Source organism: Stomoxys calcitrans, chromosome 1 (genome assembly GCF_963082655.1).
Source record: "Stomoxys calcitrans chromosome 1, idStoCalc2.1, whole genome shotgun sequence".
Taxonomy (NCBI): domain Eukaryota; kingdom Metazoa; phylum Arthropoda; class Insecta; order Diptera; family Muscidae; genus Stomoxys; species Stomoxys calcitrans.
Window position 1 is genome coordinate 57496976 of NC_081552.1, and position 24387 is coordinate 57521362.

General features: G+C 37.1%; 2 protein-coding genes and 1 long non-coding RNA gene across 7 annotated transcripts in view; 2 read left to right on the plus strand and 1 right to left on the minus strand.

The window, feature by feature from the left end:
• Positions 1–266: 266 nt before the first annotated feature.
• Positions 267–4390, minus strand: LOC106090309 (exportin-1). The gene has a single exon (XM_013256467.2). The coding sequence runs from the start codon at positions 4230–4232 to the stop codon at positions 1011–1013; it is 3222 nt and encodes a 1073-aa protein (XP_013111921.1). The 5' UTR covers positions 4233–4390; the 3' UTR covers positions 267–1010.
• A 10643-nt stretch (positions 4391–15033) lies between these two features.
• On the plus strand, positions 15034–16489 carry LOC131994143 (uncharacterized). The gene is made up of 3 exons (XR_009396486.1): positions 15034–15648; positions 15723–15811; positions 15877–16489. It is a non-coding gene; the product is annotated as an uncharacterized LOC131994143 (long non-coding RNA).
• A 1171-nt stretch (positions 16490–17660) lies between these two features.
• The window catches only part of LOC106090307 (WW domain-binding protein 2), a 37392-nt gene continuing 30665 nt past the window's right edge, over positions 17661–24387 (plus strand). For 2 of the 5 annotated variants that reach the window (XR_001221788.2, XM_013256462.2), the window contains exon 1: positions 17661–17858. Coding sequence is in view for 2 of the 5 variants with exons in the window: in XM_013256462.2 (XP_013111916.2) it covers positions 17803–17858 (56 nt within the window). In the remaining 3 variants the exon portion in view is untranslated. The remainder of the gene's footprint in view (positions 17859–24387) is intronic. The other 3 variants (XR_001221790.2, XM_013256464.2, XR_001221789.2) reach the window with 2 other exon arrangements.

The window sequence follows — 24387 nt, forward strand, 5'->3', positions numbered from 1 at the left end:
GATGACTGTAGAGAAACGGCCAATAGTTTTCTCGGCCATCAATTGTAAATAACAACTTTCCTCCTTCATAAACATCGACTTGACAGACTGTTAAGTATAAAATGTTACAAAGCCATTGTCATATGGGAATGTTTAACTTTGATCTCATTGTAAATGGGATTTCCCATCAACTTCTCCTCACTAGACATATATCATTGCGGCGTTCATCCTTTCATCCTTGCGATCGCTATTTGCCGTTGAAATGTAATTCTCTATGCTCATATACATACGTATTAACACTATTTTATTATTGACGAAACATAAAATATATACATTTATTTCTGTTATATTCGCTTTTTTGAATTCGTGTGTTTAATATTCTAATTAGAATGTGTGTTTATGTATGTTATATTCTGTGATTGCTTCACAAGCAAGAACCCAAGACAGACCTACTTTCTTCATCTTCATCTGCTAGTTCGTTAAATTCAATCAAGAGAGCATTAACAAAATTTGCTTTCCAGTTTGTTTGTTTTTTTTTTTGTTTTTAAGTTAGATTTTTTTTTTTTTGGGTTACGTTTTTCTTTTTAAGGGTGACTACTATCCATACTTAGCCTCATTAAGTCATCGTAAAAAAAGAGTGCATATATCTTTGAGGATAAGATATAGAGTCTGATAGTTCATCATAATCTGATCAAAGTTTAAATCAAAAATGTATAACAAGTCCACTCAAGCCAGGTGCGCTCGAGTTCTGGCTTGTGAAGACCACAGATATATATGATACTCGCTATTGAATAGTGTATACATAGTTATATTGAATAATTAAATCCGCACGCGTTCAAATCCCGCTACAATTACCATTTTTCATCTTCATAATTTTCTTCTCTTGCTTGTTGTTATTGTTGTTTTCGTTTTGTGTTTTGTTTATGTTTGTTTTGTAGTTGCATTCCGATTCTTTTAGATTGCTATGACAGTTACAATAGATTTTCTTTCCTCTTTTGCAAAGGGCAGATTGAATTCAACATCATCTCCCTTTATTCGTCCTGCATATCCTCGGGCAATTCGTGAGGATTCAACATGCCTGGTATGTTGCGTTGCATTAACATTTTACTTTCTTGGGCTTCTCGAAGCGCTGCCTCCCGCTCCTCCAGATACAAGTCGGAATCGTCCTCGCCGGTTACCTCACGAATTTGTATCAAGAAATCTCTCAAGTGTTCCTTAAATGCCTGAACATTTTCGTCTAAATTAAATAGTCCCGTGACGAATACCTTGATTTGGTTATCTGTCAGATGACTGAATGCTGATTTTAGCAGTGATGCCACATACTCCTGTATGAAAATGGTATTGTCGGGTACGGGACCAAGGTTAACGGTAATCTTATTGTTTTCGACCAGGGAAAACATGTATGCTAGGATCATGGCATGGTTACCCAGACCGGCTGTGTGTGAAGTGTCCGTGACAACGGAAAATATCTGCATTAAAATGTCTGTAAAATATGTCTGGTAGAAGCTCTGCGCCGCCGTAGGATGCTGCTCCAAGTTCTGCAACATCTTGTACAAAATGTTAAGTCCTATGTCCGCAACATTTCGCATGGTATGTTTAAATGCCCACACAACCGAATCGAAGACTAACTTAAATTGTGCTGGTGGTATGTTCAGGAAAGCCTTAAAGCAATGCGCATTGACAGCTTGCAGCAGTTCGTAGAAGCTGACACGATGCTGGGGATAGTCTTCGAAGTTTGTGTTGATCATGTCGAGAGTGCATTGGAAAACGGCATCGAATATTTTCGGCACTTCGTTTGTGATATCGTTGCGCAATTTATGAACAATTACGCCCATTGATGTTAGGACCTTGGGTTCTCTGGCCGAAGGCACTTTACATCGCTGATAATCCAATAGAACTGCATCCAATAGCGGAGGTATAAAATTATCCATAACCAATTGGTTGTCGTTGGAACGAGATACCCATTCTGAGATTAGGTTGAGGGTTTCCTTCTTGACCACATGCATCGCCTTAATCAATGGCTGATTATTGACGTTCACGCCATTCAGTTCTATGGCTTGAATGATGTTCTCCGACGTTATCTTGTAAACGTTGAGCATGTCCAAATATATACGTCCCAGTTGAATGACATAGGCATGGCCCAAAGCTTTGCACGCCGCAACATTCGTCTTCAGAATGCTAGCCAATTGTTTGACTGCCGTCATATTCTTCAAAAAGTCAACATTTTTGGAGGCATGCGAAATTATTTCATCCCACACTTGATTGGGTAAAAACATGTACTTCTCTATTAAAATATCCTGTTGGACTTGGTCCACTTGGGCAGATATCATGTAGCCAACGGCTTCGTAGAATGTGTGTACCTGTTGAGGCTGCAAATCGCAGATTATGCTGCTCATAGTACCCAAAATTTCATCGATGAATGTGCAAGCTTCGTTCGGTTGGATAGTCACAAAGTAACGCCTGCATTTTATGGCTATTTTTATGAAGGTATCACACGCCATATCCTGAACGCCATCGTGAGTCTCATGCATAAATTCGAAGAGCTTGTTCACCACCGTCTTCAAGAACTTCCAATGGGCTCGTAGAAATCGAGGATACTGCCCCACCACATACATGATATTCGAGGCAATTATTGCTTTGTTATCCTTTCCCTTCTTTTGCTCACACAATCCCAGGAGATCCTTAATGACGGTTACCAAAAATCGCTTTTCATCCTCCTCACAGAAGGCGCCCGATATTGAGCCTATGGCCCAACATAAAGTATTCAAATTTTTCCAAGAAAACTCGGTGCCATTGACTTGATTCAACAACTTTAATGTCATAATTCGTTCAGTATCTGCACAATCCAAATGAGTTAAGAACACCAACGTCTCACGCATATTCTTGTATAGATTAATGGCATTGGTGTCCTTCATAAATTCTCTTACAACCTCTCCGTTTTCGTTCTCAACGACCAGTACTTCTTCGGGCTTGGCCATACGAGAAATCATTATATAACGAACTTTGGATAAAATACTAGCATAGAAACGGCGGCGCGGAAATGTGGCATTGCGCTTGACCAAAGTCATGACATCCGATTGACCCAAATGCACATTGGAGGCACCGCTGCCAAAGGATTCGCTGGTATACAAGTCCTCGACCAGACTATTCCAATATTCCAGACATATTTTGAATACCTCAACGTCCTCTACTTCGGATATCATGACCAAATACAAGAGCGCCTGATTCAAATAGTCCACGTACTTAACATCCTCCACAGATTTGCCGTGTTCCTTTAGGAATGTACACAAGAACATTGCCAAATTCTGGACAAATTCTTGCTCGCTGTCGCTGCCATTGGCATAGATGTGATTCATGTTGGTGTTCTGATTGATCATCTGCTCGAGCTGTGTCATTGTGTCCCTGAAGAGGGTGGTGAAGTTGTCGTTGTAACTTGGTACTGTTAGGCCAGCAATTTCCGAGAGGCACTTTAATGTCACATTACGGAACATGGGCACGCTGAGGAATTTGAATATCAAAGTGTCAATCAGCGATGTCTCGAATATATAGCCGAGAGGAATCCAATTGAGAAATCGCAAAAGCGTCTCTAATGTCACCTGAATGAGGGGGGCATTCATTGAACTCTCCAGCACAAAGGAGCATAGTTGAAAAATTTGTGCGAATTCCGAACACATGGTATCCTTTAGGTGTTTCGCCTTAGTTTGGGTTATTTGTCCCGAGGAGAAATCAAAGACTTCCTCGCTGAGATTTTTCAAAATAACCATATTGTTTTTGCATAGTGATTCATTTGTTTTTGAAGCGCCCACTATGTCGCTTATAAAAGTCTCCCAGTTGCGAGGCCATTCCCGCTTCAAAATCTGCACCAGAATAATATTCAATTTATTCAAGTAGACCTTGTTTGCTTCCATGGTGGCGGCGTCTGATGAAGTCTTGATTATCAGGCCCACTACGTATTTCTTAATGCCTTCACACTGATTGCGGGGTAGTATCTTCCAGCGTGTCTTAATAACTTCTTCCAGAATCTGGAGAGCGTAAAACTTGGTTTGCTGATTTTGGGAAAATTCCAAAATACTATCTACACGCGTCCAAGCATCCGGATGTTCTTTCAGGGTGGTGAGAATGTCCTGGGCTATGCGAAGTTGTTCTCCCTGCGAGGAATATAAACATTCGACAATGCGATCTAAAAGATTTATGTCCAACTTTTGAGAGAAATCCAGCAATTTGCTGGCCTCATCTGTTGATAACGCTGCCATTGCTTTATAATAAAAGCAACGTTCCCTCCTGCGTCTTGTGCTGTCGGCACTAATTTTGTCCCAAAAACTTAGTCTTCGTCGTTGCTGATGGCCGCACGTGTTCTATCTGTTTTGTGTAATTGGTCCTCCTATTTAGCCGTTTCCAGGAATTTTGTGAAATGCTGCTAATTATGAAGTGAAAATTAAAGTTACCAAATGTATCGTTAAAAATCATAAAAGGGAAATAGATACTTGCTTCTGCTTTTTTCCAAAACGTGTAGTTTTTTTAGAATCGATGTACTAGCTCGATTTTGCAACAATACTTTTTGCTAATTTCAATACGCAAAAATACACTTTGCGATAATTTTTCTTTTCTTCTTGTTTATGTTTATGCCGCCGCTGCTGTAAGAGATTGTTTTTTGGATTTGTTTGAAGGAATTGTCATGCGTTTGCTGTTTTTTTATATCCCATAAGGTACCATGCACTCGGTATCGGTGTCTTTCAATACATGGCGAGGCTTCTCATAAATTACACATCAGCCAACCTCTTTTACGCTATTAGCCAGCCACAGCCAAGTGCCGTATTTGCCGAATTGCCGAGTGTTAGCAGAGAGGGGAAGAAGGGAGGGTATCGAACTGTGAAATAAACTCCCGGAACAAGCGAACTATGGCTCACACAACTTCCATACAATTGAAGAACACCACGGAGCGAGGTCTGTGAGAATGTTTCACAAGAACTTTCAGGTTTTGGGGGGATCCTATGATGCTTTGCAATCCTTTTGGGTCACAGAATAGTCTGTAGATGTAAACGACCCATTAAGCAAGCACTCTAACATTAACCACATTTTTTTCTTACCGCCCAGAAACTCAATTCTTCAAACTGTCTCTAGAACATATATGGAGTTGTCCACATCCGTTTGGGAAGCACCAAAATGACGCCAGAATAATTGGTTGCGCTGAAAAAAGTTTCCAAGTTGATGTCTCGCACAAACTAACCAAAGAAGCAGCAGCCTTTTCGAAAACAAAACACACATACAAACATACAAACAACGCAGATGCACCTCTGCACAGCACACATTCAAAGTTGCCAGCACTGCTTCAAATACACAGCTGTGTTCTCTACACTTTACAAAACTCTACGGCTCTCCGCATTCCACCATGTTCGTTGAGAAACAGAGACAACATGATATTGTTCTCTCCGTACGTTTCTGAAGAGCAAGAAGAAGAACAAAGTACCAATCTCATAAATACCAAATACCACGCTAGATAACCATTGCTATAAATCTATGTGTTGAAAACCAGTGAACGAAATTGTCGTCGTCGGCGGCTAGTTAGCTGCTCCGAACAAAAACTTTCAGACTTCTGTCTCGAAACTGGGGGGCAGGACAAAAAATTCAGTATGGAAACTATATACAGCGGTCAAAAAAAGTATTCATCATTAGCAAAATTGATAATAAATTCACTTATTTTGGGTAATTGAAGAAAATTTAAAGTAAACAAATAATGCAGTTTTATGCAATAGTTTATTTTTCGTAATATGTTTTAAAATAAATTCAAAAAATAAATTTAATTAGCGCAAAAAATGCAATTTTATATAATAACATCAAAAACAGAACAAAAAAAGTATTCATCATTGATGTGCAATCATCAAAGTCAAATTCAAATATTATATGGGAATCCCCCTTTTCTGTTTTATTTAGTAAAGGAGGCTTTGCCTTTGACAGCAAATATTTAATTTCATTGAAAATATAGTTTTTGTCAAAATGGGTCGTAAGCAAAACGAGGTTTCTGATGAGGTAAAAGTTTTGATAATAAAACACCACAGGAATGGTTTAACTCAAAAAACTATCAGTGAAATATTAAATAGACCACGATCTACTATACAATCCATCATCAGAAAGTGGACAGAAACGAAAACTGTTGACAATAAACCAAGATCTGGTCGACCAAAAGCACTTTCAGTTGGAGATGTGCGTTGGCTAGTGCGGCAAGTTCAGAAAATTCCGAAGACAAATGCGACCATTCTTCGTAAAAACACTATGGAATATTTAGGGAAGGAAGTTACTACACAAACAATTCGAAATACACTCAAAAGGCATAGTTACAGAGGAAGAACTGCACGTAAGAAGCCCTTTATAAATAAAATAAACCGAGTGAAAAGGCTAAACTTCGCAAAAATGTATGTAAAACAGCCCGAATCATTTTGGAAAACAGTCATTTTTGCAGACGAGAGCAAGTTTAATCTTTTTGGGTGCGATGGAAAGGTCATAGTGTACAGAAAACCAAATACAGAGCTTGAAGAACGAAATACAGTTGCTACTGTAAAACATGGTGGAGGTGGTTTAATGGTTTGGGGGTGTATGGCGGCTTCAGGAGCGGGAAATCTTGAAATTATTAATGGAGTAATGGATCATAAGTATTACATTGACATTTTAAAGAGGAATTTAAAAGATAGTGCTGTAAAACTTGGGCTTGGTAATAACTTTCAATATTATCAAGATAATGACCCCAAACATTCTGCTTTAAATACCAAGATGTGGATGCTGTATAACTGCCCCAAAGTCATTAAAACTCCTCCTCAAAGTCCCGACTTGAACCCAATTGAACATCTTTGGGAACATCTCGAACGCAAATTGAGAACGCGCAATTTTTCGAGCAAGAGTCAAATGCAACAGGTGATAATGGAGGAATGGACTAATATAGACCAAAATATAACCGCTAAATTAGTCCAATCGATGTCAAACCGTTTAAAAGAAGTTATAAGACGCGGTGGTCGAATAACAAAGTATTAATTTTTTTAAATTATGTTATTTATTTTTTTGTTTTTTTGCAATGATGAATACTTTTTTTGTTTAATTTTTTGTGTTCAGCTGTAAAATGGCCCTTTTTGTTCCAATAAATACTATTTTTTTCTTTAAAAACAATGAAATTGTGTACATATATATCACACAAGCACTACTGCATCATTAGTTTGATATGTTTTTATTCCAATTGTCTTTTGTAGACTTATTAAAAAAAAAACATTGAATGATGAATACTTTTTTTGACCGCTGTATGTACTTTGTTCAAGTGTGCACACCAAATTAAGGCTGGTACTATTTTCGTTTTTCACAGTTGAAAACACATTTTTCACGGTTGCTTTTTTGAAACACTATTTGTTCATAAATAATGATGAAATGTCGTATTGAATGAAATCAGCAAGTATTTTTGCTTCAAAATCTATTATCTAAAAAAAGTAATCACGAAAATCTGTTGCGAAAAACGAACGTAGTACCAGCCAAGATATATTCATTTACAGGTAGTGGCGCACTATCTGTCAAAATCAGTGATTAGTGCAATTCTGATTTTGTCTATATAACTAGTTCGCGCCATTTGTTGTCGTTTGTATACGTTATGGTTCTTAACTATAATACACACTCTCAACTAAAACTCGTAGAAAAAATTGTGCTCAGCTGTTTACGTTACCCTACCTGGTACTTATGTCATGTTACCAGCCATTAGAGGGGAAATCAGTGTCTTAAATTTGGTATAGCACACTTTCCCCAGAACTATTTTTCGTAGAATAAATCTTCCAGACTTCTGTTTTGAAACTGAAGCGCAGAACATTAAATCGAGTCTAAAAGCTATAAATGGACTTCGTTCAAAAAAGTGCATATACCCAATCAAAGTGGAGAAAAAAACATTTAATTTGGTGTATTGCACATACCCCAGAATGGTTTTTCGTAGAACAATCCTTCCAGAATTCTGGCTAGAACCTAGAGGGCAGGACACTTAATTCATTCTGGAGACAATAAAGGTACTTTTTCTGAAAACTGCGTACACCAAATTATTTGGTGTATCGCACATATCCCAAAACTGGTTTTCCTAGAACAATCCTTCCTGATAGCTCTTGCTAAACTGGAGGATAGGACAAATGCACTTGATGATAACTCACAGGTTGACATAATGTCTTAATCAAATTTCTTCTTTAAGACCTGTACGCAACTTTAGCCGAATTTTCGCTAGCAAACACATGGTGACAAAAACAATAAATTTGTTTGACCAATCTTGTTGGATGATAAATTTCGAAATTATCAAAACTAAAGGTGCCATCATACCATATGTTATTGTATGATGACATCTCAAATTTTGCTATAGTTAAGCCGGGTTTCTCACCCTCGGGTTACAAGTCATCGTATCGATATTCTTCTGGTTAAATCGCAGTATGCACCATTGGCGAAAATTCCCTTACCATAAGAAGTTTGCCCCTGTTCCTTAGTGGAATGTTCATGGGCAAAATTTGCATTTGCAATTTGCAAAAGAAATTAATATTGACATATCCTAAACGAAATTTTCGTTTGCGGTAGGTAATCAGCAGGATGCACTTATAAGGTGAGGTCATGCGAACAGCTGAGTACAATTTTTTTTTATTTTTGTTTTGATTTTGCAGTAAATCTAAATTTCAAAGGATAGATAACACAGGTGTGATTTTTTTCTAAAACCTAAAAAAATATGTTCCATTTGATCCGATATTCCACGCACAAACAGTGTTGTAATGATGAAAATACAAATGCAGTTGCCCAACAATAAAATATTGAGTGCACTAGCTGTAACAATTAGTAATTAGTGCAACTCAAATTTTTGTTTGCATTCTCTTTGTTGTTATCTTCTTTCTCGCATGTTATCTGCTCATGTACACACATCATGTTTGGATTTATTGTAGAAATGTGACCACCTTTAATTGTTTCGCCATGACCTGCACCCACGGCGAAACAATTAAAAGTGGTCTGATTTGTACAACAACCACAAATCATATGCTGCAATCCGCCATCTCGTCACCAAGATTTAATTTCATAATTGGCATTCTTCTCAACACAACCAAAGAAACTTGTATTCGTGTCTGTACGTGTACAGGCAAAATGAGAAAAAGAACGTGCAAAAAAAACGGGTGGTTTGCTGCGAATGTAAACACAGAATTCACATCTTAATACCGTCAAACTGGCCGGCTGTTTTCAGCTGTTCGTGTGAGACTACCTTTATTAATCCACTTTGCATGCCGGTTAGTCCATGGCGAAACAATTAAATGTGGTCTCATTTGTACAACAACCACAAATCATATGGTGCAATCTGCCATGTTGCCATCAAAATATTGAGTGCACTTACCTGTAAATGAATATGTCGTGGAAGAGAGGGGCAAAATGGAATTGATAATTTTCTCTTTGTTTTAAAAGCCTGGGACCGTTAAGAAAAAATAAAAAAAAAATTCAACATTCTTGTTCTTGTTTTATAAGCAAATAGCTGACCCGGGCCCGCTCCGCTGCGCCTTCTTTTACTTTATATGGAACAAAAGCTTCCTGGGAATATTTATTTTTGACAATTAAAGATCTTTTAGTGAAATACCATGCTAACTTGACTAACAGTTTAACAATATAAGTGCCTTTATCTGAATCCCACATGATCTTTATTGGTCTACGAATTTAAGTTTGGATGTAAGGTGTACTCCATTCTTGAAATACTTCATTTCAGCCTGATATTCTCATGATGTTTGATTTAGTGGTGTTGTCGGGGGAGAGGTGGCCCTTAGATACTTGGCCCTGAAAAAATATCAGCTTCGTGCTCTTCTCTCAAATACCAGTTATTTAAACTCCATATTGCCATTGGCTTAAGAGGAGTTTACAGGATGAGGCGTCCCCCAAACACATGGCCCTAAAATAGGTAATCAAATTCGTTTTCTAATCTCAAATACCTTTCATTTGAGCCACATATTGGCATGGTCGAAAAAATTTTTCCCTTTGGGGGTGTTTTGGGAAAGGGGTGATGCCCTAAATTCATGGTCCTACATTTGGATATCAAATTCGTATTCTAATCCCAAATACCTTTATTTAAGCCTCATATTGCGATGGTCACTAAAAAATTGCTGTTTGTGGGGTATTTTCGGAAAGGAGTAGACCCCCAGAAAATTGGTCCCGAAAATGGGTATCAATTCTTGCTCTATCCCCCAATACCTTTTATTTAAGCTTCACATTGGCATGGTCGGTAAATATGCCCGATTTAGGGGTGTTTTGGGGATTGGAGTGGTCCCCCAAACACTAAGCCCGGAGAATATATCAACAATGTGCTCTAATCTCATATAACTATATATCATTTATTTGAACCCCATATTGCCATTGCCCTCAAAATTGGATATCTAATTTATTTTCTAATCTCATTTAAACTCCTTATTGCAAAAATCAGCAAATATGTCCGGTTTGCGGTATTGAACCTAAAAACTATAAATATTTAATTTAAGACCCAAATTGTCTTGGTGAGCAAATACGTCCTATATGGGGGTTGTTAAGGTGGTGGGACGTCCCCTAGACAGTTGGTCCCTAATACGTGGTTTACTCGCAAATACCTTTTATTTGAGCCCCATATTTCCATAGTCGGCAAACATGACCGGCTTGGGGGGTGTTTTGGGGGATGGGTGGCCACTCAGTGAGTTGGCCTTGAAAATATATATCGGATTCGTTTTCAACTCTAAAAACCCTCATACTTGAGCCTCATATTCCCATAGTCAGCAAATACTTACTATTTGGGTGGTGTTGTGGGAGTGGGACGGTCCCATAGACACTTTTCCCAAATATTGATATCAGATTCGTGCTTTACTCCCAAAGACCTTTTATTTGAGCCCCATATTTGGATATCAGATTCGTATTTTACATTCAAATAACTTTTATTTAAGCCTCACATTCCCATGATCAGTAAATAAGTTCAGTTTGGGGGTGTTTTGGGGAAGGGGTGGACCCCCAGAAACGTGGTCCCACATTTGGATATCAGATTCATATTCTACTCACAAATACCTTTCATTTGAGTCCCATATTGCCGTGGTCGGTAAATATGTCCGAATTAGGGGTGTTTTGGGGCTTGGGGTGGTCCCCCTAACACTTGGTCCGACAATTGGATATGATATACGTTTTCTTATCCTAAATACCCTTCATTTAACTCCTATATTGTCGTGATTGGTCTAAATATATGTTTGATAGGTTTTAGGGTGGGGCAGCCCCCCTAGGTACCTCATCTGAAATTTGGATACCAAATTTTTATTTTTATGGTACTATATGAGAGCACACAAAATTTCGCTTAAATCGCACCACCCATCTCCGAGATCTGGCATTTCTGAAAATTAGGGTAAGGGGGAGGGTCCGCCCTCCCCTTCAGATATCAAAAAATGTAGTACCCTATTTTCATCGCGGGGTCTTAATGCACCATCTGTGAAAATTTCAAGAAAATCGGTTCAGCCGTTTCTGAGTCTATAAGGAACACACAAACAAACAAACACAAATTGATTTTTATATATAACATTTAATTCAATAAAATAAAAAGTTTTTTAATAATGTAAAAATATCAATCTTATTTTTATTAAAACAGTAAAAACATTATTTAAAAAAATGGCAAATTTCAAATGACTGGTTTATTGAGTTCATAACCACTGTAATTAAATGTTTGAACTTATCATAAATCCAAATTACAAAATAGGCAATCAATAATACAAATTCCATTATAGGTCCGATTTCAGCAAATCTTTTAATTGAAGTACAGATTTCCTAATTGAACATAGTTTTTAATTTTTTCTGTTTTACCCTACACTAACTTTTTCTATGATTAATCCTCCCTTAAATTTGCACACATAGTGTAATACGAACAAAACTAACACATGAAAATCATTTTTCAAAATAGCACTGTTATTTTTTCGATTAGAGTGGTGATCTATTCCTTTATAACAAAAAGATAAAGAAATCAGCTGTTTTTGATGTCAGTTGAATGAAAGTAACCCCAAATTTAATTGTTTTCACAACTTTATGATTTAGGGTAGGTATTCTATTCTGCTTTAACATATTCAAAATCAGAGTTGCACTAATCACTGATTTTGACAGATAGTGCACTCAATATTTGGCTGTTGGGCATCTGTCGCTACCTGTAAATGAATACTAAAAGGAGTACTACTTTTCCACCTGTTCTTAGCTAACGTTTCGCCGACGTTTTTTTATATTGAGTTTGACAGAATTCCGCTCGAAAAGAAAAGTAAGCTTTAGTTTGTATGGAGAAAAATACTATCCCCGTTTAGTAAGCTGCTAAAACATCCACAAATCATATTGTGCACCCCGCCATCTTGTCATCAAGCTGAGCGAAGTTTTGTCAACACACACAAAGAAATTTGTGTGCGTGTGCGTCACGAATAGAGAATGCAAAGCCCCGTTTACACTGCTCTTTAAATTCGGATTTAATGGTTCGTCATCTGTTTCTCTTTATAAAGATATATATAAAATGACTTATTTTGTTTGTTTTGTTGATATTTGATTATTTTTGACGTGGTGTCAGTGCTGCCAAAGTTAAAGTATAAAGCATGACATAGTTACCAGGTACCGTAAACAGCTGAGTAAAATTTTTTCTTGCAAAGTGCACTATCTATCAACGAGTTTTGGTTGTGTATGTGTATTATAGTTATTTGTGTCATTACACACACAAATAACGAAAAATGGCGCGACCTAGTAACATACTAGAAATCAGAGTTGCACTAATCGGTGATTTTGACAGAAAGTGCACTCAATATTTTGTTGTTGGGCAACTGCTACTACCTGTACATCAATGTATCTTGGTATAAATCATTTAGCGGGAAGAGCGTTTTATTTATCGGTTAAGCTGAGTCAGGATTCACTATTAGAAGGTTAGATGAACATCATTAAGGAATTGAAAATGTCATCTAATAGGATAAAACGTAAACAAAGAGTTAATGTAAAAAAAGAACAAGTTGACATCCTCAATGCCAAATACTGCCAAAAATAAAATTATGTCGTCTGATCGATTGGCTTAACCTTATTCAGTAAATCCTGAAACTGAGTATCCTGTTCAGCTTTTCACGCGAAATGCTGTCAAACTCCATATACAAAAAAAACGTCGGCGAAGCGCTGGAGGAATATAGGCGAAAAAGTAGTACTCTGTTTATAGTGAGAAAATGGCAAAACGAAATTTTAGTGGCAACGATTGACATCATTGTCGGCATCATTTTTGTTTTATTGGTTTCAATGTTTAATTTTTCCTTTTTGTTATTTTATTTATTTCCGAAAAAACAAAATAATACCATAAGTGCAGATAAAAAACGTCTTTTAGTATGAAAATAAAAACAAAACACTACTGTCAAATTCCACTCGTGAAACAATTAATCGAAAACAGAATAGAATACCAAACCTAAGCTAACGAATCCGCTAGACTGGCAAATAAAAAATATAAAATAAAAAAATTAATTTTGGAGTTTTTCGTTTACTATATCCCCTCTCTGGGCTACACCAAACAGCAGACAATTCGGAGATTGTCCAGTCGTGCAATGCTCCGTATTGTTCATGGCATACTCAACCTCTGGCAATTTCTCGACCCAGTCCGAGTGTTCAACCGGCTCAGATAATTTAGACAACATCGCCCTTATATCCCTATTCACTTTCTCCATCTGGCAGTCAGACTGAGGGGAAGCTACCAAAACCTTTATATGAGATATGATACGATCGCCCAAAAATTTTGCGAACTCATGCGATGTAAAACATGGCCTCTGTCATTAATCACGTCAGTAGGCAATCATTAATCACGTAGTCGTCCCAGACGACTATAATACACAAAATATCTCTTCAAACCACATGAGACTTTCTTCGTCCCTAGTGTATTGACCGCATACAGCATGAAGAACTTCGTAATCGCGTCTATGACGACCAAAATACACTTCCTTCTAGACCCCACTGACGGCAGTGGACCGAAGTGATCTATATGTAAAGTCTCGCCTTATACACTTATACAACATTTACACTTCTCCCACTTCAACTGCAAGCCAACCTTCCGCAAAGTCCACAAAACCCCTTTCAAAATCCTCAAACGTAGCCGTCGCTATATAAATATCAACCAAATACACGACAATCTGCCCCGCGTCAATAAAATCCTTAAGCACCCTGTTGATAAATCTTCGAAACACGGCACCCACATTCTTAAGCCCAAATGGAACGAACAGCTCAAAGGCGTAACGAATGGCGTGTATTTAATCGAATACCATGGTACATTAAAAGGTAAAGTCATAAGCCCAGCTGATTAAATTTTCCAATTTCAAGTTGTATCCAATTCCCACTAGAACGTCAAATGCTTTGTTTCGATTTCAAAGGTTTTTTTTTACATTTTGCTTCTTTTTCACATTTTTATCGTTTGTATTTATAATTTACAGGTTTATAATCATAACTCATGATAAAGCAAATAAAAACTAGAATGTGAATTTGGCAGTGTACAGAAGTTTGACAGCCTAGTGGGAATTTGCGCCACCATCCCCACGGGGTTGTATCCATGACATAACTACCAGGTAGTGCACCGTAAACGGCAGAGTACAATTTTTTCTTGCGAAGTGCACTATCTGCCAACGAGTTTTGGTTGTGTGTATTATAGTTAAGAACTATAACACACACAACAACAAAAAATGGCGCGAACTAGTAACATACTCAAAATTAGAGTTGCACTAATCACTGATGTTGACCACTATCTATCAACAGAATATTTTGTTGTTTGGCAACTGCCCCTACCTGTAAATTAATATATCATGGCTGTATCCATGACATAATTACCTGGTAGTGTACCGTAAACAGCTGAGTAAATTTTTTTTTTTCGCGAAGTGCGCTATCTTTCAACCAAGTTTTGGTTGTGTGCGTAAGTATTATAGTTAAGAACTATACACACAAACACAATTTCATCATTAAAACACTGTTTTGTTGCTTATGTGTGGAATATCGAATCAAATAGAACATCTTTTTAAGATTTCGAAAAAATATCAGAGCTGTGATATTAAGCCTTTGACTTTTAGATTTATTGCAAAATCAAAACAAAAATAAAAAATTTAATCAGCTGTTCGCATGTTCTCTCCTTATAAGTACATCCTGGCTGTGTCCAAGGCGGATTTAAAAAGCAGGTCTCAGACGAACAGCTGTTAATAGCCGGCCAGGATATGCGGTATTTAGATGTTAGATTTTTGTTGGCCTTTTCTCTGTTGGTATCTTCTTTCTCGCATATTCTCTGCTCATGTATGCACACGTATACACACAAAACGTCGATCAACTTGATAACAAGATGGCAGATTGCACCATTTGATGTGTGGTTTTTGAACAAATGAGACCACCTTTAATTAGCTGTGTTCGGGCTCTAAAATTTGTGCAAATTTGCAAATATTTACTGGAAGTCCTTTGCGTACTTTATTTGCCAGCAGTAGAGAGCTCGAGAGAGAGAGCAAATTTTGACAGTTAGAAAATAGAGAACTTTCAAATTTCTACTGGGATTTTTTTTTTTTGCCAACAGAAATTTGCAACTTTGAACAGATGTTTTGTAAAGGTCAGCTGTTTTATGAAAAGCAGCCGTTACATGAAAATACAAAAGCTAACGCCAAAATGGATCAAAAGGCAGAGGTAAGTGAAAAAATATAAATATTGTTTATTGGTAATTATTAAATTTGTTTCATTTTTATTTACTTTTAATAAAGATTCATGGCAGCAGCTAGTGTTCCGGGAAAAAAAAACTCGACAAATGAAGTTGTAATTTTACCTCAAGTCGGGTGTGCTACATTAGAAGGTAAGTGCAAAATTTGCGGAATTATTTGGAAAATATCAAAAAATTAAAACATTGTATCCTTCCAGACATCAAGAAAAGAGCAAGTATCGGTTTATCTAAGTGTTTTGATGGAACCATCCTAATCGGAGAGCTACGATGAAACCAACACCGTTCCTTTGAATTTGTTAAGGGGGAAGATGCTGCCATAGGATTGAGTGGGTCTAGCTGAGTAGTTAAACAAGTGACGCACCGTGCAAATTGGTCTGACAATTGTGAACGGATAGATATCTTCAATTATAACAAATGTCCGTAGCCGCCGCAGGACCAAATAGAAAGCTCCCTTAGCTTCACATTAGTGGTCGTAGCAATTTATCTAACCACAATATCCAAAAGCATTAGATGGTTAGTTCAAGGTATCTTTGTCAGCACAACAAGTGTACTTTTGTATATCGTGATGGCATGTAAAGCAGTTGTAGACCTATGCAGCCTTCGAAATGCATACTGATGCTCGGCGAATGGAAATTGTCCAACGAGAGGAGCGGGAGGATTAGCCCCTCATGCGTCTTGGCTACTGATGAGAGATGGTAGATCGGTCTGTACGACTCCCCCTTGCTCTTGTCCTTTTCAGGTTTCAGTTGTTGGATCAGACTGCCCATCTTCCAAACATCGGGTACTATAATACTGTTCAGATAGGCTGAGGCCAGTTGTATGGTAATCGGCTCCAGGCAGATTTAGATTTTTCATCATCAGTGTAGAGATTCTGTCTGGAACTAGCGCCTTGCGCGACTTGGCAACACTAATGACATTCGTAGCTTCGTGCACGGTTGTTGTTGCTGCAGTGTGTTTTACAATGAAAGACTTCATCGGGCCAATGCGGTCCGTACAACCGGCTGCCATGGGATTGCACGGTAATTTGAGATGGCTGTCCAGCGGCACGTAGATCACAGATAAACGAATGGCTCCCCTTCTAGCCTTTTCACTCTCGGGTGAATAAATTGATGTTTATCTAAGGAAAATACCCCAAAGTATCGCCAGCATTTTTTATTTAAAAAAATTGTGTTCCAAGCAGGCAAATAAAAAATCAACCAAAACAAAAATCAGCTGTTTTTCAGCAATTTTTTTCAAGAGAGTAAATTGGCTCTTACTCTCCTGCAAATTTTTACTGGAAAAGTACGCGATCAGACCTATTGTTTCGCCATGGGTTGTATCCAAGGCGGATTTAAATAGGTGGTCTCACTCGAACAGCTGTTAACATCCGGTCAGGTTTGGCGGTATTAAGATAACAGATTTTTGTTTGCATTTTTTTGTTGTTATCTTTTTTCTCGCATATTTTCTGCTCCTGTACGCACACGTACAACACATGCTCATACGCATTTCTTTGTGTGTATTGACAAAACGTCGATAAGCTTGATGACAACATGGCGGATTGCACCATGTGATTTGTGGTTGTTATACAAATGAGACCACCTTTAATTGTTTCGCCATGGGTTGTATCGTTGATTTCGTTGTTGTTGGCAAGATATATTCATTTACAGGTAGCGGCAGTTGCCCAACAACAAAATATTGAGTGCACTATCTGCCAAAAGCAGTGATTAGTGCAACTCTATTGTGTGTGTTATGTTTCTTAACTATAATACTTACACGCAACCAAAACTCGTTGACAGATAGTGCACTCGCGAGAAAAAATTGTACTCAGCTGTTTACGGTACACTACCTGGTAATTATGTCATGGTTGTTGGACTTTTGACTTTACTTTTTAATTGTATCAAGGCACAATTGCTAAAACGGTATATAATTTACGTACTTTTCATTTTTTTCACTTTGTGTCACCCTGTGAAGTTAAAAAATGTTTGTTTTCGGAAGTGACCGACGTCGTTAGCATCACACAGGTTGAATGATTCAACTTGAGTCATTTGACATTTCCAGATATTTTTATTTGCGATTTTCTCTTCGACAGTCACAACAAACAAGAATTCTTTAAAAAATAGTGATATTTGTTAATATACAAGAAGATGTCTGTTAATACAGCACACGCCAATAATGGCGTTTTAATACACGCTGGAGAATAGTAAGTACCGATGGAACTTAAAAACAACAAATTATGATGAAATACCAGGCTAAATAAGCAAGGCAGCAATTAATTAGAGAGGTTGATGTAGATGTTCTAATTGCCCCCAATGACGTCGTTTTATCTGGTGACACTAAAGATGTATTTCTATTACAAGCTAGAAATTGCGTTGAAGTTGTGCCGTTTGCATTTAGGATTTGTTTTTATTTTTGGTAACCACCTTGGAATCTAAGCCATAAAACAGCTCGAAGTTCTTTTCCTAACGGCACTGACTGGCGATAGCTAGGCAAAATGCCGTAAACAGATAAGCAAGCTATAAAAAACCTTTTTATATATACTATTGTCCGCAAGAGTTTTTTTTTGTATCAAATGCAACCTTTAGAATTCGCAATTGTTAGGCACTTTCCCGAAGGCATTACCTATTAGACCGGAAGTAATAGTCAGAGGCTTTTTATTGCAACCTTTAAAGGTTTTTTTTCTCGTCCTTAAGAATAACAAATTTATTTGATTTTGGGTAATGAAAAAAAGTATTAAGTTTGCAACTTTTAAAACGTAATTCAATGCATTGGAATTTTGTATAGGCAAGACCATTAAATGTCATTCTTTTGAAATTAATATCATAACAAAGCTTTTTATAAAGATCGGGCGCAATATAAAGGTCTAGTGGCCCTATTAGAATCATTTGAATCGTAGGCTTTATTGTTGCAGAATTGTACTCTTGCTTTAGCGTACAACTTTTGTAAACCGTTGGCCAGTGTGATGGGCTGAACTGTTTTTTACGGTGTAGTTCGCAAAAAAATCAAATTTTTGGCATACCCCCTAATTTTGACCCCAGGAACCCGAATATGAAGTCAGTTTTTGGGGGACCCCCATAGGGGCCACAATTGCCCCCTTGGGGGGAAGTAGTCCAACCTAGGCAATATGGGTATCAAATGAAAGGTATGAGCAAGTAGATTACGAATATGCAAGAAATTAAGCTCTGAAGGATTCTAGATTAAAACAAATACGTATTTACAATAAATTATTCGTCGTTTTAACAAAATCTCGTTTTTTTTTACAAAAAAAGAAACATTAAAAAAAAAGAAAAATCGCGTGAGATGGAAGGTTACTCACGATAATAAAAATCCTGAAGGGGATTAAAATTTGACTATCACCTCCACGCGGTTGGAGGTGAGGGATTTTTGGCCCCTGGGGGTCCACGGGCCCGAGCCAAATTTCATCGAATTCGGGCAATAAATGGATATTTTATGGCCTCAGTATCCTATATCGGGAGATCGGGGGGTTGGTCTATGGGGCAGCTATATCCAAATATAGTCCGATCTGAACCACACCTCACAGAAATGGGTAAGGGTCTACCAGAACTCACTGTGCTAAATTTGAATGAAAAATTACCCATTTATTGCCTCAAGACTTTAAGAGTGGAGATCGGTCTATATAGCGGATATATATAACTAAAATCCGATTTTATGAGATCAGAAGGTCAGGTTTATATACAAAGAATACGAAAACAACAAAATTGTTTGGAAAATGTTTTTATACCCATGATATCTGCAAAATTATAATTACCTAGCTTTTGGGTTTAAATGGGTAAATACCCAGGTATTTACACAAATTACCAGATTAAAACCTTTTGAGTATTTACCCATCGTCCATCGCTACTCATATACCGTTTTGCATGTTACCCAATACCATTTCGCATGTTACCCATAACCGTTTGGCATGTTCCTTTTCCCCTCAAATATAAATCACTGATACAAAATATTATATATGTAAAATATATTACATAAGTTAATTTATGAAGCATAGAAAATAAAGGTGCCGAGTTTCTAAGATCATACGTTTATGACCCCACGTTTATTTCCAGATTCAGCTCGCTGATTTTGGGGTTAGTGGGGTCCGTACAACGAATTCCATCACGCTCGTCTGCGAGTACCACTGCCTGCGCCGAGAAATTGGGTCGCACTTGGGGTATTCGACGATCTGGTTTAAAGCGAGCGGCTGCTGCGTTAACGCTATCTCGGAATTTTCTCTCGGCAACTAGCGCATCCGAGGAGGGTGGTAGTTCACTGAAGCGGCTATTGGTGGACTTTTTGAAGCCAGCCCAATTGGCCTTCTTCTGATTGATAAACGCCCGGGACTCAGAGGTTATAAAGTCGGGTGGTCGGTCGATGGTGGAAATTATGGGGAGGTGGTCTGACCCCAAAGAGATGACGGCTTGCCAGGATACGTCACTCAGGAGATCAGGGGACGCAATGGAAATGTCTGGCGAGCTACTGCACCTCCTCGTCACATAGTCCGACGGGTCACATAATCCGACGACGAGGACGCAGAGTACCTTGCAACATATTCAGTATGACTACACTCCCGTAGTGATGTAAGGCCAAAACAAGATCGGAAATGCACCCAATCCATGCACCGATTACACCTCACCGACACCGACCGATGATGGAGGCGGTTCTGGCAAACCGAACAGAACCATGGTCCGGGGTTCTTTTCAATCCCGGCACGGACCAGAAGCGTGCGGAGAAGGCACTCCGTGATGTGCCTCTCCCATGATGACAAAAGGACGAACAACATACACATATATAACTTAACATCGAACATTTTGTGTTTTCTCTCATATAATTTTTCAATACTTAATCCTAATAATGTCATATATAAATTTACCAACCCTTTCTAAAGTAAGAGCTCTGAGTTTAGGCAGGTTAGGAAATATATTTTTTTATTGTTTAAAAATCTATTAATATATATTCGACTCCAATTGCAAATTGCAAATTTTGCGCATAAACATTCCACTAAGAAACAGGGGCAAGCTTCTTACATATCAATGAGTGCAGTTCGATTCAAGTCTAAGCTCAATGATAAAGGGCCTCCTTTTTATAGCCGAGTCCGAACAGCGTGCCGCAGTGTGCCACCTCTTTGGAGAGAAGTTTTACATGGCATAGTACCTCACAAATGTTGCCAGCATTAGGAAGGAAAACCCACCGCTGAAAATTTTTTTCGATGGTCTCGCCAGGAATCGAACCCAAGCGTTCATCGTCATTGGCGGACATGCTAACCTCTGCGCTACGGTGGCCTCCAACATCGACACCCATTATACGTATTAATAATATTTTATATTATAAATTATACCATTTAAGATGAACTTATAATTTTGTTATCTGAAATGAAGGTTAAGAGCAGGATTTGGTCCGTAGACGGTGATATATTATTGGGGTAATCTGAAAACTTATTAGTGCTTAAGATTACCATTGGCGTATCTACGACTTAGAAATAAGAAGGTAAAGTACCCTTAAAGTAACAATGACATCAGTTCACCAAGATGTTGCAAATTGTAGCAGAACTTGTATTGATTGAAGGTAATTTGTTTATTTGTACATTCTCTTATTGAGCTAGCCACATTGTATCATCATGTCCTGTACCTTTTTTCTTGCACGATGTAAATTTTAAAATTTTTATGATTTTAATGACCAGCGCGTAACAAACGCAAGACTGCCCAGAGTTCGTGGAACGCCAGATTCCCAATTGTTGCAGATGGCAACCCTGCCACACAAAACGATTGTTTACATTTTAACATTCTTAGACCTGTTACTTAAAAATAGATGTAAGGCCTAAACAGAATAATGAGCGTCGTGTTGAAAAATTCAACTCTGCAAACAAATGTTAAAAAAGCAACTCGCAAAAGTTCCGAAAGTATATTGGAATTCCTTAAAAATTCGAATGTTTTTTCTGACTCATCGTATCAATTTCTGACCGAATTCTGGAACAAAAATTAGCCGAGTCCGAATGGGCGCAGTTTTTACATGGCATAGTTCCTCACAAATGTCACCAACATAGAATTATAACGACTTGAAATTTTTTCTGATGTTCTCGCCAGGATTCGAACCCAGGCACACAGCGTCATTGACGAGCATGCTAACCTTCGTGTAACGGTGGCATCCAATGGTTCACAAACAAAAATATACAAACAAGCAAGCATAAAACAAGTAAAAGCGTGCTATGTTCAGTCGGGCCGAATCTTGGGAACCCACCACCATGGATTCTGCGAAAAATTTATATAAAATAAATTTAGTTGAAGGGCATAATTTTATTCTACATACATACAAGCCCCAAATTTTTGACGAGCATGCTAACCTTCGTGTAACGGTAGCATCCAATGGTTCACAAACAAAAATATACAAACAAGCAAGCATAAAACAAGTAAAAGCGTGCTATGTTCAGTCGGGCCGAATCTTGGGAACCCACCACAATGGATTCTGCGAAAAATTTATATAAAATAAATTTAGTTGAGGGGCATAATTTTATTCTACATACCAAACATCTGTCAAAGCAGCCAAAATTAAAGCTTCTAGGAACCGAACAAGGATGATCGAGAGACCGGTTTACATTAGAGCTATATCAGGTTATACACTGATTTGGACCGTATTTGGCACGGTTTTCGGAAGTCGTAGTAGAACACCGCATGCAAAATTTTAAGCCAAATCGGACAAAAATTTGGGGCTTGTATGTATGTAGAATAAAATTATGCCCCAGAACAAAATTTATTTTGTATAAATGTTTAGCAGAATCCATGGTGGTGGGTTCCAAAGATTCGTCCCGGCCGAACTTAGCAAGATTTTACTTGTTTTGTCTTATTTTGTGCTTGTATTTTATGGCACATTGTTTTTTTACCGGTAGAAATTTTTCCCGATAGTTCGGAAGTTTTTGTCTTTTTTTGTGCTTGCTTGTTAGCACAGAGGTAAGCATTCATGCCTTTGATCCAGATTTAATGAGCTGTGTAAACGAGGTTTTACTCTGCGTTCAAGCACAAAGGCATCTTGTAAGCTCTCACTCCTTGTAACTTTTTTATATTCCACACAAAAATACTCAAACTTCTGATATAACACAGACACCAACAAGTACACACTAACTAACGCCTTCATGCTCCACCAAGCAAGAGATCAACTTAATAATCCCATGCAAGAGCAAGACTTCACCAGGGACGTAGCTTAAGAAAAATATTTTTAAGGTGATCCTGGTCTGATCAAAATTTTGCCTCTGTAGAATATTATAAATATGAAAGTTTGTCACTTTAAAATGATTTACTAAAATTTTGTGTTTAGAATAAATTTATTCAAACTTCTTTTTCAATAGACAATATCATTTTTAAAGTGATCAGACCAGGATCACCTTAAACATGTTTCTTAAGTACAAAATTTTAAGGAAATTTTTTCTTAACAAATTTTAATGAATTTCTTCTAAAGGCAAAATTTCAGCGTAGTATTTTTAAAGGCAAAACTTCATCACAATTTTTCCCAAGTACAATGTTTAAATAATTCAGCGTAACATTCTCTTCAGTCTGACCCCCTCGAAATTATTTTTTAAAGACAAAAATTACATTTCAAGACAACATTTCAATAACATTTTTCTAAAGACTACATTTTAATAATTTTTTTCTGAAGACTATTTCAGCGAAAGATTTTCTAAAGACAAAATTTTTATAAAGCCAAAATTTCAATAAAATTTTTGTCGCCTGCCCAATGCATTTTGCGACACTAAATTTTGCTCACACATTTAAAATTGTTTTTAATTATGCTATTCTGTTCCAAGTAGAAACAAAAACAAAATGAAAAATCACAAAATAAATTTTTTTCTATATAAAGAAACAACTTGAAAGACATTTTTTCTAAAGGCAAAATTTCAATGATAAATTGTCTGAAGGCAAAATGTTGCTCAGGTCCGGGCATCCTAGAAATTGATTTTTCTAAAAGAAAAATTTCGATAAATTTCAATAACATTTTTTGAAACGAAAACATATTCGTAAAATTTTTTCTATAGACAATTTTCAAAAAATATTTTAAAAGACAACATTTTAACTCATTACGCTTGACTCTAGATTCCCTTGTCCAATTTGCATGAAATTTCATATATTCATAATTTAACGACAATTTTTTTAAAGAAAATTTAAAAAAAAAAATTTTTAAACATTCTTAAAAAAATAAAAAATCTCTTTTTATTTCCTTAGCCACAATGTATTTACAACAAAAAAAAAAAGGTTTTTTATTTTATAAAAAGTAATTTTTTTTTGAAAATTAAAATTTTTTTTTTGGAATATTGATTTTCTTCCAAAAAAATTTTTAAAATTAAAATATTACAAAGAAAAGTTTACAATAGAAATAACTTAATACCCACCTTAAGCAAGGATATGAGTTAAAATAATATTAGTCTGCAGACCTTTAGCTATGAAAACAAGTTTTATGTTACACTTACGGTTGTCGCTGGGTCATTTGTCATCAATTATTTATTTCATCTATTGAGTAAAAATTGGTAGACAAAGAGAGAAAAGGGTTTACAACTGCAATAACGTGGACTTCGTATTTCTGATTTCTAGTTCTCACACCTTTTCTTATTTTATCTCCAATAAATTAGGAACACATCGGGACTTATAAATACATGATGCAAATTATAGCCATATACGGCAATAGTTGGATGCAATTTTTTCGATCGATTTTAATACAGCTCGGAGGAGAACAAGGTAGACGAATAAAGG